The sequence below is a fragment of the Gobio gobio genome (assembly GCF_949357685.1).
Source record: "Gobio gobio genome assembly, chromosome: 13".
Lineage (NCBI taxonomy): Eukaryota > Metazoa > Chordata > Actinopteri > Cypriniformes > Gobionidae > Gobio > Gobio gobio.
Genome location: NC_137106.1, coordinates 24,687,003 through 24,703,757, shown reverse-complemented (window position 1 = coordinate 24,703,757; position 16,755 = coordinate 24,687,003). Strand labels below are relative to the sequence as shown.

Sequence of the window (16,755 nt, the reverse complement as noted above, 5' to 3'; positions counted from 1 at the left end):
AAATCACCAATGAAATCTTACAACAACTATCTCATAAATTTAGTTTCTAAATGCTCGAATCATGACCAAAAAACCTTGCTTTTTTCAGTCTGGACAAAGCTAATGCACTTGCGCAATTCTAAACTTGTGTCTCAGAACACTGCCTGTTTCTATAGCAACCGGAGCTGGTAACGACAGCTACAGTGACAAGGACTTTACTAATCAACGATTGGCTCTTAGAAGACGGGGCTTATTCGCCATATTGGCTGTTGCACTTTCTTCCATTCATAAGTAATCGGAGTGCACCATCTTCCTATATATAAAGTCTTTGGCTCTACTGGCTTTCATTCCATCGACAAAAACAAAAAAACGTGGATACATTTTTTTTTTCTCCAAAATATCTTGTTCAACAGAGGTCATACAGTTTTGGAACAATTTGATGATGAGTAAATAATGACAGAACTGTCTCATTCAGATGTATGTGATCTTAGAATCTAAACATTATTTAGCCTTCATATCTGATTTGCAGTTCTTTTATTGCCATGGAGACACTGATAACAGAATATCATGGCTGTTATGTTAGAGTACCTACATCATCAAACGTCTTTAATGTCTATCCCAGCAGGATTTAGATTGGCTTTGACCTGCCTGTGTGTGTGTGTTCTCAATGGGTGTGTTTGCTTGAGGTCACAGAGTTAGCTCTACAGGTCCGTATTTAACACATTTCAAGCTGGTTTATAGGAGAAAATAGATGGATGGCATGTGGCGTTTGCTCTTCCAGGTCATTATTTAGTGGTTTGTAAAGTGTACTTCTGTCAGGAATTCTAACTGTGAATTAAACTTTTGACCTTGAACAGCAGCCTTTGCAGACTAAGGCATTTATTGTGATGTGAGATGTTTACGTGTACTGTTAGTGTTCATTCAAGCTGACTTGAAATGGAAATTCACCCTATTTTCTAAATGCATGTTTTTTATGAACTTATTATGAACAATTCATCCCTGCATGTTTCCCTTTTTTTGAGCCCATAATTTTGTTTTATTTATTTATTTTTTAGCCTTTTGCTCTTTTTGGATAGAACAGTGTAGAAGAGATACGAAGCAATGGGAGAAGAGAGGGGAACAAGTTCTGGAAAAGACCTCAAGCTGTCACTAGAACTCGGGCTATATGTCGGATATCAGACTCGGAGCACTGTCTGAGCACTGTCCACAAGGCAACAAGACATAATAATAATTTTTAATCAATTTTTAATAATTTCATAACTGGATCTTCCGGTGAAATGACAGACTTCTATCTGGTCTGATTCTGATCTGACTGTCCAGTCAACAATTGATGGGTTGTGAACCAAAAAAAAAAATATATATATATATATAATTATTCTGTTCATTGCAATACAGAAGAAAGGAACTTTGCTACTTTTACTACAACAAAATTTTAAAGGGATAGTTAACCAAAAAGGAAAAATACCCCAATTACATTACTCACCCTTAAAACACAAAAGGTCACTGCAAAAGAGGCTGGCTGTTCACAGAGCTCTATGTCCAAGCACATTAATAGCGAGGCGAAGGGAAGGAAAAGATGTGGTAGAAAAAAGTTTACAAGCAATAGGGAGAACCACACCCTGGAGAGGACTGTGAAACAAAACCCATTCAATAATGTGGGGGAGATTTACAAAGAGTGGACTGCAGCTGGAGTCAGTGCTTCAAGAACCACTATGCACAGACGTATGCAAGACATGGATTTCAGCTGTCGCATTCCTTGTGTCAAGCGACTCTTGAACAACAGACAGCGTCAGAAGCATCTCGCCTGGGCTAAAGACAAAAAGGACTGGACTGCTGCTGAGTGGTCCAAAGTTATGTTCTCTGATGAAAGTCAAGTTTGCATTTCCTTTGGAAATCAGGGTCCCAGAGTTTGGAGGAAGAGAGGAGAGGCACACAATCCACGTTGCTTGAGGTCCAGTGTAAAGTTTCCACAGTCAGTGACGGTTTGGGGTGCCATGTCATCTGCTGGTGTTGGTCCACTGTTTTCTGAGGTCCAAGGTCAACGCAGCCGTATACCAGGAAGTTTTAGAGCACTTCATGCTTCCTGCTGCTGATCAACTTTATGGAGATGCAGATTTCATTTTCCAACAGGACTTGGCACCTGTACACAGTGCCAAAGCAACCAGTACCAGGTTTAAGGACCATGGTATCCCTGTTCTTAATTGGCCAGCAAATTGCATGACCTTAACCCCATAGAAAATCTATGCGGTATTGTGAAGATGAAGATGCGATATGCCAGACCCAACAATGCAGAAGAGCTAAAGGCCACTATCAGAGCAACCTGGGCTCTCACAACACCTGAGCAGTGCCACAGACTGATCGACTCCATGCCACGCCGCATTGCTGCAGTAATTCAGGCAAAAGGAGCCCCAACTAAGTTTTGAGTGCTGTACATGCTCATACTTTTCATGTTCCTACTTTTCAGTTGGCCAAGATTTCTAAAAATCCTTTCTTTGTACTGGTCTTAAGTAATATTCTAATTTTCTGAGATACTGAATTTGGGATTTTCCTTAGTTGTCAGTTATAATCATCAAAATTAAAAGAAATAAACATTTGAAATATATAAGTCTGTGTGTAATGAAGGAATATAATATACAAGTTTCACTTTTTGAATGGAATTAGTGAAATAAATCAACTTTTTGCTGATATTCTAATTATATGACCAGCACCTGTATATATGACATTCTACTTTCAGACGAATACAACCGGAGTTATATAAAAAAATGTCCTGCTAAAACAATGTCCATATTTAACACGTTATAATATAAAATATCTAGCTTTAGGCATACTGTCTTCCGCCTTCAACTTACAAAAAAAGCACAACTGGTGAGGTGATGACGTCGGTCGTAGCGTAAGCATTTTGATCTGCGTGAGGCGTTACACTTTCTTCGTAAGTTGAATACAGAAGGCAGTCCACCGGAAGCTAGATATTTTACTTTAAAAACTTTAAATATGGTTATTTTTCTTACACAAACCCATAAATTCTCTTCAGAAGGCCTTTATTAAACCCCTGGAGCTGTGTGGAGCACTTTTATAATAGATGGATGCAATTTTGGGCTGCCATTCACTGCCATTATAATGCTTGGATTAGTCAGGACATTTTTTGATATTACTCCATTCGTCTGAAAAAAGAATGTCATATATACACCTAGGATGGCTTGAGGGTGAGTAAATCATGGGGTAATGTGAACTATCCCCTTAAGTGTCAGTTGTTTGCTTAAAGTTCACCCCAAAAACTCAAATTCCGTCATTTTTCACTCACCCTTATGTTGTGGGGTGAATTTCTTTTTTCTCTTGCAACAGAAGAACATTATGTAAAAGTTGTCCTTTTGTGTCTGATCTCACTTCACAAAACCGCTCTGAATCATTAGTTCACGAATTCGGTTGTCTCGTTCCCATTGCAGTGGTTCCCAGTTGCGCAACATACTGGACGAGACAACGCGACCGTTGCATAATCATTTGTCCTTCCTGTCAGAAGTAACGTGAGTGCTTGGAGTATGTCTGGAAATAGAACATGGCATCAGTTCACTCATGAATTTGTCCTGTTGTGTCGCGTCATCCAGTGTAGACAGCATAACTGATTATAATGGGTTCTATTATCTTTTAGTTGTGTTGTGTCGTGCCGCTCACATCTGGTTTAGACACGGTGTAAGAGAAGATTATCAGTGAACGATGACGGATGACAGTGAAATTTCACTCTGTGTCTTGTGTGTGCCTACTGCTGTTGGTTAATAGCCCTTCGTTTATTTACTGTCCTCTTTAGCCATGAAGAATTGTTGTTTACACATTTGTGTGGCATGATAAGATGAATTCTAATGGTCTGGTCTCACACATTCCATAGATTTGTATTCAAAATTAAGGTAAATGTGCGCAATGAGGCATATGGGTTTGTGTTACACTAACAAACTGACTTCATTCTCTCAGACGTGTCTGGAGTGATACAGGAAGCGGCAGACTGGTAGAAGCCCTGCAGCCACATTTCAACAGCAGAGTTTTTTCCCTTGCCCTGCACAATTACACACCCAGAAGTCAAGCTCAGACTAAACATTGATCATCTCATCATGTCCAATGCTGACACACACACGTGTACTAACTCTTCCCAACTCTCTGGATGTTTCATGTTCATCGCACAAGCACTTATGCATTTCGTAAAAAAACAACTCGATTTTCAGAATAATATTTATAGTAAAAGCAATGAAGAAATTAATATAATTGTAATTAAAACGTCCTTATGATGCCTAATGAACGTTGTTTCAGTGTCTATTGTTTCACACCAGCGGTGTGGTTGTGAGTTGTGTGTAGCAGTGTGGTCTGCAAAATTTATGGTTTGTTGTTTCATCAGAACAGAGAACGAAAGATTGAGACTGTCATGTAGGAATGAATTTATCTCCGATGGCTGCCTTATCCTAAGCCACAGACCTCTGAAAGTTGTCATTTAAAGCTCCCTCTTGTTAGCTACCTGTCATTTAAGTGATATATTGTCATGGTGTCATAATGCTCTAAAGGGAAATGCGCTGTGTTAATGTTGATCCATAAATTAGTGTTTCTGCACACACAGCTCTGATTTTTGTGTTGTTCTTCTGCAGGTGTGTTGTTATTTCAAGCTTCACACATTCTGTCATTACTCTGTTTCCTGTTGGTTTGTGTGTGCGTGGTCCAGGTAAACCCTACGATGTGAGGACTCTGGAGGTTCTGACATTGGAGAAATTGTTTGCTCCCTATGGGGAAAACCGCTTATAAATACTAAATTATGTTTTGCTTATGTAAAACTGCAGAAAGGTTCTGGGGATATAATATACAGTTTGTATATAAAAATAAATGTTTATGGAAAGTACCCATAAAACAGGAAAACCCAACATAAATGTGTGTGTGCGTGTTTGGCCTCTTCCCTCAAAGTACAGTTGATCAGGAATTGGGGATATATACAACCCCAAATCAGAAAAAGTTGGGACAGTATGGAAAACGCAAAAAAAAAAAAAAAGAAGTGATTTCTAAATTTACTTTGACTTGTATTTCATTGCAGACAATATGAACAAAAAATATTTCATGTTTTGTCTGGTCAACTTCATGTCATTTGTAAATATGCATCCTTTCCTGTCATTCAGACCTGCAACACATTTAAAAAAAAGTTGGGACAGTAAAGCATTTACCACTTTGTAATGTTGCCATTCCTTTTCACAACACTTAAAAGACGTTTAGGGACTGAAGACACCAAGTGATGAAGTGTTTCAGGTGTAATTTTGTCCCATTCTTCCTGCAAACAAGTCTTAAGGTGGGCAACAGTATGGGGTCTTCGTTGTTGCATTTTGCGCTTCAAAATGCGCCACACATTCTCTATTGGAGACAGGTCGGGACTGCAGGCAGGCCAGTCAAGTACCCGTACCCTCTTCCTCCGCAGCCAGGACTTTGTAATGTGTGCAGAATGTGGTTTTGCATTGTCTTGTTGAAATATGCATGGACGTCCCAGAAAAGATGTCTTCTTGAAGGCAGCATATTATGCTCCAAAATCTCTATGTACTTTTCAGCATTAATGGTGCCTTCACAGAAGTGCAAGTTACCTTTGCCAAGGGCACTGACACAACCCCATACCATGAAAGACCCTGGCTTTTGGACTTTTGGCTGGTAACAGTCTGGATGATCCTTTTCTTCTTTGGTCCGGAGCACACGGCGTCCATTCCTCCCAAAAAATACCTGAAATACTGATTCATCTGACCACAGTACACGTTTCCACTGTGTGATGGTCCATCCCAGATGCCTCCGAGCCCAGAGAAGTCGACGGCGCTTCTGGACACTGTTAACATAGGGCTTCCTTTTGGCACAGTACAGTTTTAACTGGCATTTGTGGATGTAACTACGTATTGTGGTACTTGACAAAGGTTTGCCAAAGTAGTCCTGAGCCCATGTGGTGATATCGTTTATAGATGAATGACGATTCTTGATGCAGTGCCGCCAGGGGGATCGGAGATCACGGTTGTTCAGCTTAGGCTTGCGCCCTTGTCCTTTACGCACTGAAATTCCTCCAGATTCCTTGAATCTTTTAATTATGTTATGCACTGTTGAATGTGAAATATCCAAATCTCTTCCTATCTTTCTTTGTTTTTAAACATTTCAATAATTTTCTCACGTATTTGTTGGCAAACTGGCGATCCTCGGCCCATCTTTGCTCCTAAAGGATTAGACCTTTCTTGGATGCTGCTTTTGTACCAAATCATAATTACAATCACCTGTTGACATCACCTGTTTCAAATCACATCATTATTTAACCATTTTACCTCATTAATAGCCCTAAATTGCTCCTGTCCCAACTTTTTTTGAAATGTGTTGCAGGTCTGAATGACAGGAAAGGATGCATATTTACAAATGACATGAAGTTGACCTGACAAAACATGAAATATTTTGTGTTCATATTGTCTGCAATGAAATACAAGTCAAAGTAAATTTAGAAATCACTTATTTTTTCTTTTTTTTTTGCGTTTTCCATACTGTCCCAACTTTTTCTGATTTGGGGTTGTATATATACCATACATTTCTATAGTTTATAAGAAGGTAATTATAAATACTAAAGGTCACTATTAAAAAAAAAACGTTTTTAATTGTTTTTCCATATTTATGAATCAGTTTTTTTTCCACAAGGACATTCCCAAATGTCTATATGAAGAAGTTTTGTCAAATCTAATAGGGGAAAAATGAATACTTGCACCTTGACTTAATATTTTCTTGTCTGTCTGATTTTCCCACCAAAAGTTAGGCCGATATCTGTTCTTATCTCTCACATATTTCTTTTTTTTTTTTCAATGTTATGGCACATGGAGTCTGTTGGCTGAGAGAAAGAAAGATAAGCTTCAAATAGTGTGTAGACTAAACAAGCAGTTAGCATCCTGTCTCTTTTTCTTTTTTAAGCTCATTGACAGACTGTGTCATAAGGACCTGCTGTTATAGTGCACAACAATCAAGTAAAAAAATGTTATTCGTCTTCTCTTCAATTGTGTGTGTGTGTGTGTGTGTGTGTGTGTGTGTGTGTGTGTGTGTGTGTGTGTTTATTTCAAAGTCTGGTTTGCTCATCAAGCTTTGCTCATCAAGGCAGCATCAGTACTCCAGTCTTCAGTGTCACATCATCCTTCAGAAATCATTCTAATATGTTGATTTGCTCAAGAATTGTTAATATGTTTTGTGAAACTGTGATACATTTTTTATTAAATATTTTTAGATGAACAGAAAGTTAGGAAAAGCCTTTACTTACAAATTTGATCAGTTAATCAAAATTTCATTCAATGCATCAATTAAATGCATTATAATATTTCACATACATGTTTGTTTACATATATTTTTTGTTTTATTGAGTAATTGATTGGGGGGGAAATACTCTTGACCAGTGCTGCAAAACAATTTGGGCTGTCACTTTGCTGTGTCATTCCAAATGATTACAATGACTGTCAGCAAAATAGATTTTCTTCTCGTCATGTGTGTTAGTGACTCGTGAGTTGTTGTGTGTAGCATGCGCTAAGTACTTATACTGTGGTAACGGGAGAACAGATTGCGTGTCTGTGCCAGGATCTTATTGTGCGTGATAATAGTCATGCGTCAGTCTGTCCGCCTCGTCTCTCGCTGACCCTCAGGGTCGTACACACATGAGCCTCATAGAAACTCCTCTATTCCACAGAATGACTTCACTGTTCCACTGACCCTCATCTGGAAACACAGCTGAGAGGAAAGCACTGTTGCGTGTGTGTGTGTGTGTGTGTGTGTGTGTGTGTGTGTGTGTGTGTGTGTGTGTGTGTGTGTGTGTGTGTGTGTGTGTGTGTGTGTGTGTGTGTGTGTGTGTGTGTGTGTGTGTGTGTGTGTGTGTGTGTGTGTGTGTGTGTGTGTGTGTGTGTGTGTGTGTGTGTGTGTGTGTGTGTGTGAGAAAGAGAGAGGGATGCAGAAAAAGATAAAGGGTTTTTCGATCCCTCCCTGTCACAGATAGTTTGGAGTCGCTCATGTCTGTACATGTGCGTGCGTTTCCAATTTGGATGTAATAAGTGGGCCAACAGTGACAGACTGCCACTCCAATGTCACGTGACGCTTGATTACATATCTGACTTTGACATAGAGTGTAGCTTGCTGACAGGGTGGGGAGAAATTTTTAGCCCAGTATGTTCTGGTGGTGTAGTTTTCTGCAATGATAACAGAAGTCACATCAGTGCAAATGAACAAACAGGCCAGATTCTGAGTGGTTGTGGACTGAAGGTGTATGTGAGATGATGATGATGATGATGAGAATCAACAGGGTTTAAAAGGAGGTAAGTCAGAGCAGATGTGATGGTTTGGTGAATTGTGAGGAGACTGAGATGTTTTTGAGTTATCAGCACTGTTCTGTTCAAATTTCTTTAATAAAATTATTTAAATTGATTAAAAAAAAAAGTTTAGGTAGGTATGCTAATGTTCTAGCCTAGAAATCTAGACGCAGCCTAGCGGCAGCAAATCTAATTTGCAGCCAGGGTACTCTAGCAACTCTCCGTTGGCTTGCGAGCTGGAAAAAACAAACTCTGGTCAGGCCAATCACATCGTGTATAGAGTCGGTGGGTGGGCTTAACATAATGACGGCAGAGTAGCTCCGCTTCACCTTCTTCGTTGCTCTGGTTGGTTGTAGCGCTATCCTATTGCGTGCAGAGGGAATTTGAAAGACAACCGTTTATCCCGCCACTCGGATCATCTTGATGTGGGTCTGGCTTAGGGCTGTGCAATTAATTGAATTTCGATTTCGATTTTGGCTCCCAACGATCACCAAAATAGTACAATCGAGAAAAAATTATTATTTTGCCATGTTTTGTTTTGCAAGAACACTCTTATTTTGTCTTGCGTTCTGAATGAAACGCGCACGCGCACATCCGCCCCTCCCGAAGCCACAAACTCTCTCAGGTCGTGACTCGTGTGCATATCATTTGCTGGAATTTAAAAACTCTGCGCGAGTAAAGATGGCAGAAGGAGGGCAGTTACAGCAGCGTTTGGTGAGCAAAAAAGGCAAAACCAACTCCGTTGTCTGGGAACCGTTTGGCTTCGAGGAATCAGATGACGAGCAGAAACATGCTACGTGCAAGATTTGCTACATGGTAGTGGCTGCAACACAAGTCATGTGAAATAATCGTGTTACATAATCGTGATTTCAATATTGACCAAAATAATCGTGATTATGATTTTTTCTAGGGATGCACCGGTTGACCGGCCAAAAACCGGAACCGGCCGGTTTTTGCTTCTAGCGCGTGATCGGCGACCGGCCGGTTTTCTTTGTATTTTTCTGCCGATTTATCCGGAAGTGCGCCCGCGTGCACATACGCCTATATTGCAATCATTCGCGAACATGTCACTAGTGTGTTACAAACGGAAACTGGAGAACTGAGGAAGAGCCGCTTTCCTGCGCGTGCCTACCTCTCCGCGCCCTGCACAAGTGCAGATAGTGAGCGTTTGTTCAGCTCAGCTTCATCTGCTCACACAAAGCGTCTGCTAATGTCCGATTCGCGAAACAATGACTCCTTTGAACCGAATCATTTTAACGACTGGTTAGAACAACTGATCTGTCCAACACTTGAACTAACGAACCAGTTTATTAATACAGTAACAAATGTACTGCTCATGGTTAGTTCATGTTAGTTAATACATTAACTAATGTTAACTAATGACCATTATTCTAAAGTGTTACCATTTATTTTACCTTAATTACATTGACTTAATTTGATTTAAAAAGCACCTTCTTAGTTTTTTTTCGTTGCACTAAACATTATTTGATTTAACATTTTGGAACAATTATATACTTTGGTTTTATTTAATTTCACTGGTAAAGACTTTTTTTCTGTACACTGAATTTAAAAACAAATGCTGATTTAAGTAACATCTTTGTTTGGATTGCAGAATATGCAGTTGTTGCCTTTAATTTCACCTTTCAGTCTTTTAATTTCCAATTAAATTTCTTGTTAATTTCAAATTGCGGACTTGTTTTCATTAGCCAAAAGCCAATTTAGCCTGTTAAATACCAAATAAACATCTTGTTCATGTATACTTTCATTCTTTTATTGTGTTAAAAAAAAAAAAAAAAAAAACGGAAATCGGTATCGGAATCGGAATCGGCCAGTTTTCTTGAAAAAAATCGGTATCGGAATCGGCCATGTAAAATCATGATCGGTGCATCACTAATTTTTTCCATAATCGAGCAGCCCTAGTCTGGCTTGTCAGGCTACTAATGTTCTATTTTTAAACTTAAAGCTGATAACTTGGCATGTGCACCAAATGGAAAAAAAGAAGACTGTTTCCATTCAGATTTTCCCAAACACTCTGCTTAGGGATAAAATTATTGTTTAGTAAAACAGATAGTCCCGCCCCTAACTGACACCATTGGTGTACCCATTGTTTCTGTGTCGGGATGAGTCTTTTATTATTTATTTAAAATGTTTGTTATTTCTGAATTAAAATTAATTTTGGTATTTTTTGGGAGGCTTAAAATCAAAAATGTCATGGAGATAAAACTGTCCTGATATCAGAATGAAGAAAAAAGCCTCTTTAAAAGAAGGAAATTATTGAAAAGAAGACCTTAAAATTGCAATATAATGAAAGTTTTAGTTTTCTTTCTTCTGTGTTGTGACATGCGTACATCCCTAGTGTAACGGATTATCAGTTTTACTTGGTTTTGTCCATCGCTTGTTGATTGAATTTTAATGTGGGCATTGCACTCAAAAATAAATAGAAACTTGCAGCCAGTTGTGAGAAAGGGGCTGGGTTTAAGCTGACTAAATGATGGAAAAGTCTGTTGTTTTCCCCAGAAGATTGAGTTAGGACATTTTGATTAAAAATGACAAGGTGAAAAAAAACTGCTTTGGCTTTCTATATTGTTTACAAACTTTTGTCCACAAAAGTCTTGTGGTACGACCAACATACAGAAACAAGCAGAAATAAAAAAGTCATAGAGAGGACCCCTGCTGACCCAGAGGTCAGTGATATTTGTCTTGAACTAATTTCTTAAAAATAAAAAAAAATCTAATTTGTATATGTTACCATGCTCTCTCTCTTATCAATACTTCTGCATTTTTGTAATAATATTGGTTCTCATTCACTAAGCATGCGTAGTTGTGTACACACAAATTTGTGTGTGAAATCTGTGTACGAATGTTTACACAAACAAATCATGATTTGTTCGAGATGTTCAAATGTGCGTACTGCGTTCAAATATGAATAGTGTATTCAATTATTGGGGAATGAGACCCAATATAAATGTAAATATTTACAGAAATCATATGGTCCACTTTTCTGGTGCTTTTTCAGTCCTTTTGGAACTTGATGGCCCCTGATCAACTGCCATTGTACGCAAAGATCTGTGTATTTAACAATATGAACTTTCGTGTTGCTGGCAAATACAACAACATCATATGTGTTTGAAACAACTTGAGGATGCGTAAATAACAGTATAATTGTCATTTTGGATGAGCTATTGCTTTAAGCTATGAGGTCATTCTTGTATGTGTTTGTGTGGGTGAACTCTGTCTCTGTGGCTAACCGCTGTCTCTCTGCTCCTGTAGCTTTGTTAGAGTTGGTGAAGGATCTCTCCCTGATCATCAGTGTGTGTGTCTCAGAAGAACGTGTTCAGCATGGACGTGGAGGATTTCCCCCCTCCTCCACCCGACCGTAAGCAGATCTGTCCTCTCACAGCTCTCAGCACACAGACTGTGTTTACTTTGACAAGCAGACAGTGTGTAAATGCAGATGTTGGTTTAAAGTTTCTGGCACCAAAATAAAATGTCTATTTTCGTCAAATCATTTAAAAGCAACAGGGGTTTTACGGATGAGTGTCATGGTCATATTCACTCTCACTGTGTTGAATGCACAGGAATATCATGCTTCTTGGAGCCTGAAGGATAGAGAGGAGAAGAGAATGAACAGTGTAAACACATTCCATGGCTCAGCCACTAAGAAGCGTGTGGGTTGAAGAGCGGAGGAATGCCAGAACGAATGCAGGGGAGGTGACAAAAGCAGCGATGCAGAGACTCTATCTTGATGCAGAGAGAATGATAGAAGAGAGAAAGATTAGTTTAACTTATTAAAGTAGTGCTGATTAAAGGGAAAGTTCACCCAAAAAGGAAAATTCTGCTGTCATTTGCTCGTTCCAGATTAGTACGTACCTATGTACAAACTTTTACACTATGATTCTCTGCGGTAATTTTCATGCAATAGTCTTCACACATCGGTGCAAGGAAGTTTGATTTTTAAACTTCGAATTTTGTATTATTTTTACTAACTAAAATTAATGAATGAAAATGAATACATTTTTTAAATATTTATTGTATCTTTAAAGACTTATTTAAATTATAAAAATTTGTATTTGCTAAATGCCGACAGTATATGAGAAAGTATTATATAATTTCTATTACTAATAATAAAATGGCAAATGCTATGATACTTTTTAAAGTTTTGTCTAATAGTTTGTAGGAAGAGAATGGAGGTCCTGTGCATCTGTGTCAAGTGTGCCACACAAGTCCTGAAAAGTGAAGCCAAAGCGTCTCGATCGATCGCTCCCAGGTGGTTGGTCCCAGTATAGGTCATAAACCCGTCCTCTCCATGTAATCTAATGGGACGTGAGACAAACGAAACAATCAAATAATTTTTTTCCAAAGATGGTTTCTGTCATTTTAGGTAGTTTTTTATCAGGCTGATGATTAAATTGGTTTTATAATTGGTTGATTGGTTTTAGTTAGTTATTTTATGCTATAAAAAACGGGAGTGTGACTTCATGAATGACATTGGCTTCTCTGAGTGAAGTAGTCAATGAAGCACCAATGGACTTTTTTCAGGATTTTCGGGAGGAGATTAGAGCTTCAACTTTAATTTCTACATTTCTATAACCGTTTATTTCACACCGACATAATGTGTTGTTCTGCAGTAAACTGTACTAACCGATTCTGTGGGAGTGTGGGCGGGGCCTTGATACCGTGGCTCCACTTCACACTCACTACTGCACAGACTCGGGCAGCAAGATGTCAGCGCCATATTGGGACATTGGCGGCTTCACTTTTCTACAATGGAAAAGAGTCCAGGTTCTGCGCTCCGGTGCTGGCATTCTCAGCGCTAGGAATGCACGATTATGACAAAATCCCTTGAAATTGTAATTGCGATTTATTAATTACGATTGTTCTAGGATTAAGCCTCAGAAGTCAAATATACATTGGTTTGGTTTTGTTAAATAAAAAAAGTAAAAATATGCATGGCATTATAATGTTATACTAAAAATAAAAACAATGGGGAAAACTTTTTTTTTAAAAATCTTTCTACAGGTTATCTTAAAGCTGCAGTCCGTAACATTTTTGGGTTAAAAATTATCCAGAATAAATTGAGCAAGTACATAACCAGCTAGTGTTCAATACAGTGTGCTTACCTTAGCTCGATTTACAACGGTAAGCTTGTAATAATGTTTTAAATTCCAGTGGTACTGGTGGATTTACGCGGGAAATTCAAGCATGTCTTTGCGTCATTACGTCACATCTGTACACATAAAGAAGGTGTCCTGGCTAGTAGGCTATATTGCATGTGTGGATGTTGGAGGTGGAGATTTATAGCATTTTCTCACAGCACTTGATATAATTAAACTTACCAATTTGATGGCGGATCCAGAAAGGTTCAAACGACAATCACCAGTAACAACTGGAGATTCAACCGTTGTAAAATGCAAAAGACTTCGGACTTTCGGGGTGCGTCTCAATCAGCTCCCTAGTTCAGTAGTCAGGACACTGATCAGGACAAGTCAATGGGCTGACTCCCTGATCAGTGCCCTGACTACTGAGCTAGGGGGCTGATAGAGACGCACCCTCAGAGTGGCTACAAAAAAAAGAGACTTCAACCGGGAATATGTGAAAACAAGGATAAAAATGGCTTTTGAAAGGTGGCGTGAACTCCATGTTTTAAAGGGGTTAAAAACGGACGCAGAGACTGCTTTTTTCTGCTGGACAAGACATTTCAATGGTTCAATTATGTAACAGAAGCACACTTGTTTACTTAATTCATACAGTTACGGAGTTCCCTTTCGTTCAGTCACTACGACGTACGACGGTGTGGAACAAAGCTCCGACGCTAGTTCCTCGGCCCACACCCCCCTCTCATGCACCTGACCCGGTCCGCGCTCAGGCGTCTACATCGGGGCCAGCTCCTGCTGTCCCGACTGTGGCGTTTGGCGCGGCGGAAGAGGAAGTGATGTCTATCGCCGCATCACAAGGTGGGCTGGAGTCATCTGAGGATGATGATTCGGCTGTGCTGCCACCTTCGGGTGCGCCAGCATTGCCCGAGTCGGACCCAGAGTTGACAGCCATGCTGTCTCGGGCCGCCGCAGCGCTTGGACTGGAGTGGAACCCTCCGCCTCAGCCCGAGCGTTCGCAGTTGGATGATTGGTTTTTGGGGGCGGCGCGTCCGGACTCCCGTCCGGCCGCTCCTCCAATACCTTTCTTCCCCGAGGTGCATGAAGAGGTTGCGCGTTCCTGGAAGTCCCCGTTGTCTTCCCGTGAACGTTTGGCGAACTCTTCCGCCTTCACCTCCCTCGATGGAGCCGCGGCTCATGGGTACACTGGGGTCCCCCCAGTCGAACGTTCTGTTGCGATGCAACTGTGTCCACAGAGCGCTTCGTCCTGGCGTGGTGACCCAAAGCACCCCTCCAAAGCCTGTAGGTTTTCGTCATCCCTGGTGGCGAAGTCCTATAGAGCTGCGGGGCAGGCCGCCGCTTCTCTGCATACCATGGCAACTCTTCAGGCTTACCAAGCCAAGTTGCTGTGTGATATGCACGAGGGAGGGGCTGATCCAGGACTCAGCAATGAGTTGCGTGCCGCCACCGACCTCGCTCTCCGGGCGACGAAGGTGACCGCACGCTCCCTGGGTCAGGTGATGTCCACAAACGTGGTCCAGGAGAGACACCTATGGCTCAACCTGTCTGATATGCGTGACGCTGAGCGAACCCGTTTCCTCAACGCCCCCATATCACAAGATGGGCTATTCGGCGGAGCGGTCGAGAGCTTCGCCCAACAGTTCTTGGCCGCTCAGAAGCAGACTGAGGCAATAAAACATATCCTGCCCCGGCGGTCAGCTGCTGCCTCAACCCAACCGCCCGCGCAGGTGCCTCAGCCTGTTCGCCGCCGAGGGCGCCCTCCTGCGGCTCCCTCTACCTCTGCGCCACCCAAGCAGCAGCCTCCACCCGGGCCGCGCAGAGGCAGCCGCAGGAAGGCGTCCCAGTCCGCTCCAGCCCCGCAGCCCGCGAAGAAACGCCAGGCTAAGCGGCGCTCCTGATGCGGACGGCTCAGGGATGGGCAGTTCTTTCCAGGAGACGGCGGCAGGGCCGCTCCTTCCCCCGGTGGAGGGCCGGGGGAGAATCTTTTGTTCAGCTGCTGGCCCCCGGGTCAGCAGCACCCTAATGTGGTTAAAGAAAGAACTGACAACCCCATCCCTGAGCCCCCAGAGATCGGTGACGGCAGTGCGCGCCACCCTCGGGTCTCGCCACTCTCGTCCCTCTCTGTCGCCAGCCCCCTGGCAGAGCAGACCCCAGTGGAACGCGAGTCCTTCCCTGGTCTCCTCTGTCAGGGCGCAGCCGTTAACCGTGCCCCGACCCCGGGACGCCCAACAGCCTCCCCTGTCCGTGCCGGTAACGCTGCCTCGCTGCCCCACCCAGGGTACGTCTGCCGTCCGTATGACCCCTTTGGTGCAGTCTCTGGAAGCCTGGCTTCAGCTTCCGGGGCTGTCCCGCTGGGTTGCCCGGACCGTCAGGCTCGGCTACGTGATTCAGTTCGCGCAGGCTCCTCCCCGTTACAGGGGAGTCCGCTATACCGTGACCGGGGCCCATGCCCCCGTCATGCGTGCGGAGATTGCCACTCTACTGGCGAAGGGTGCGATCGAGCCTGTCCCTCCAGCCGAAATGAGGTCGGGGTTCTACAGCCCCTACTTCATTGTACCCAAGAAAACCGGTGGGTTACGGCCAATCCTGGACCTTCGCATCTTGAACCGATCCCTTCACCGGCTTCCGTTCAAGATGTTGACTGCGAAACGCCTTTTTTGAATGCGTTCGTCCTCACGATTGGTTTGCAGCGATCGACCTGAAGGACGCCTACTTCCATCCTTCCTCGACACAGACCGTTCCTACGGTTTGCTTTCGAGGGGCGGGCATACCAGTACGCGGTTCTCCCATTCGGGCTATCTCTGTCCCCTCGCGTCTTCACGAAGATCGCCGAGGCAGCCCTTGCGTCCCTTCGGCAGCACGGGGTTCGCATCCTGAACTACCTCGACGACTGGCTCATACTAGGCCACAGAGATCTGGTTCTCCACCACTTAGCCCGTCTGGGCCTTCGGGTCAACTGGGAAAAGAGCAAACTTTGCCCCGTGCAGAGGATCTCTTTTCTCGGTATGGAGATCGACTCGGTCGCCATGTACGCGCAGCTTTCGAGCGAGCGCGCGCAGTCTCTGCTGACTTGCCTCCGTCAAATCGAGAGCAAGAGTGCGGTTCCACTGAAACTATTTCAGAGGCTCCTGGGGCATATGGCATCTGCAGCCGCGGTAACGCCGCTCGGATTGCTTCATATGAGACCGCTTCAGCACTGGCTTCGCGATCGAGTCCCGAGATGGGCATGGCAGTCTGGCACGCTCCGGGTCCAAGTGACTCGGGCCTGCCTACAGACACTCACCCCGTGGTCGAACCTCAGTTTTCTCCGGGCCGGTGTGCCCTTAGAACGAGTGTCCAGGCATGTTGTC

General features: G+C 42.6%; 1 protein-coding gene across 2 annotated transcripts in view; it reads left to right on the top strand.

Moving 5' to 3' along the window:
* The window catches only part of arhgef10 (Rho guanine nucleotide exchange factor (GEF) 10), a 70,450-nt gene that overhangs the window by 2,674 nt on the left and 51,021 nt on the right, over window positions 1–16,755 (top strand). The window contains exons 1-2 of one of the 2 annotated variants that reach the window (XM_079833833.1): window positions 8,252–8,297; window positions 11,562–11,667. In XM_079833833.1, the coding sequence (XP_079689959.1) occupies window positions 11,631–11,667 (37 nt within the window). In that variant the 5' untranslated portion in view covers window positions 8,252–8,297; window positions 11,562–11,630. Of the gene's footprint in view, window positions 1–8,251; window positions 8,298–11,561; window positions 11,668–16,755 lie in introns of those variants that run through there. The other variant, XM_079833832.1, reaches the window with a different exon arrangement.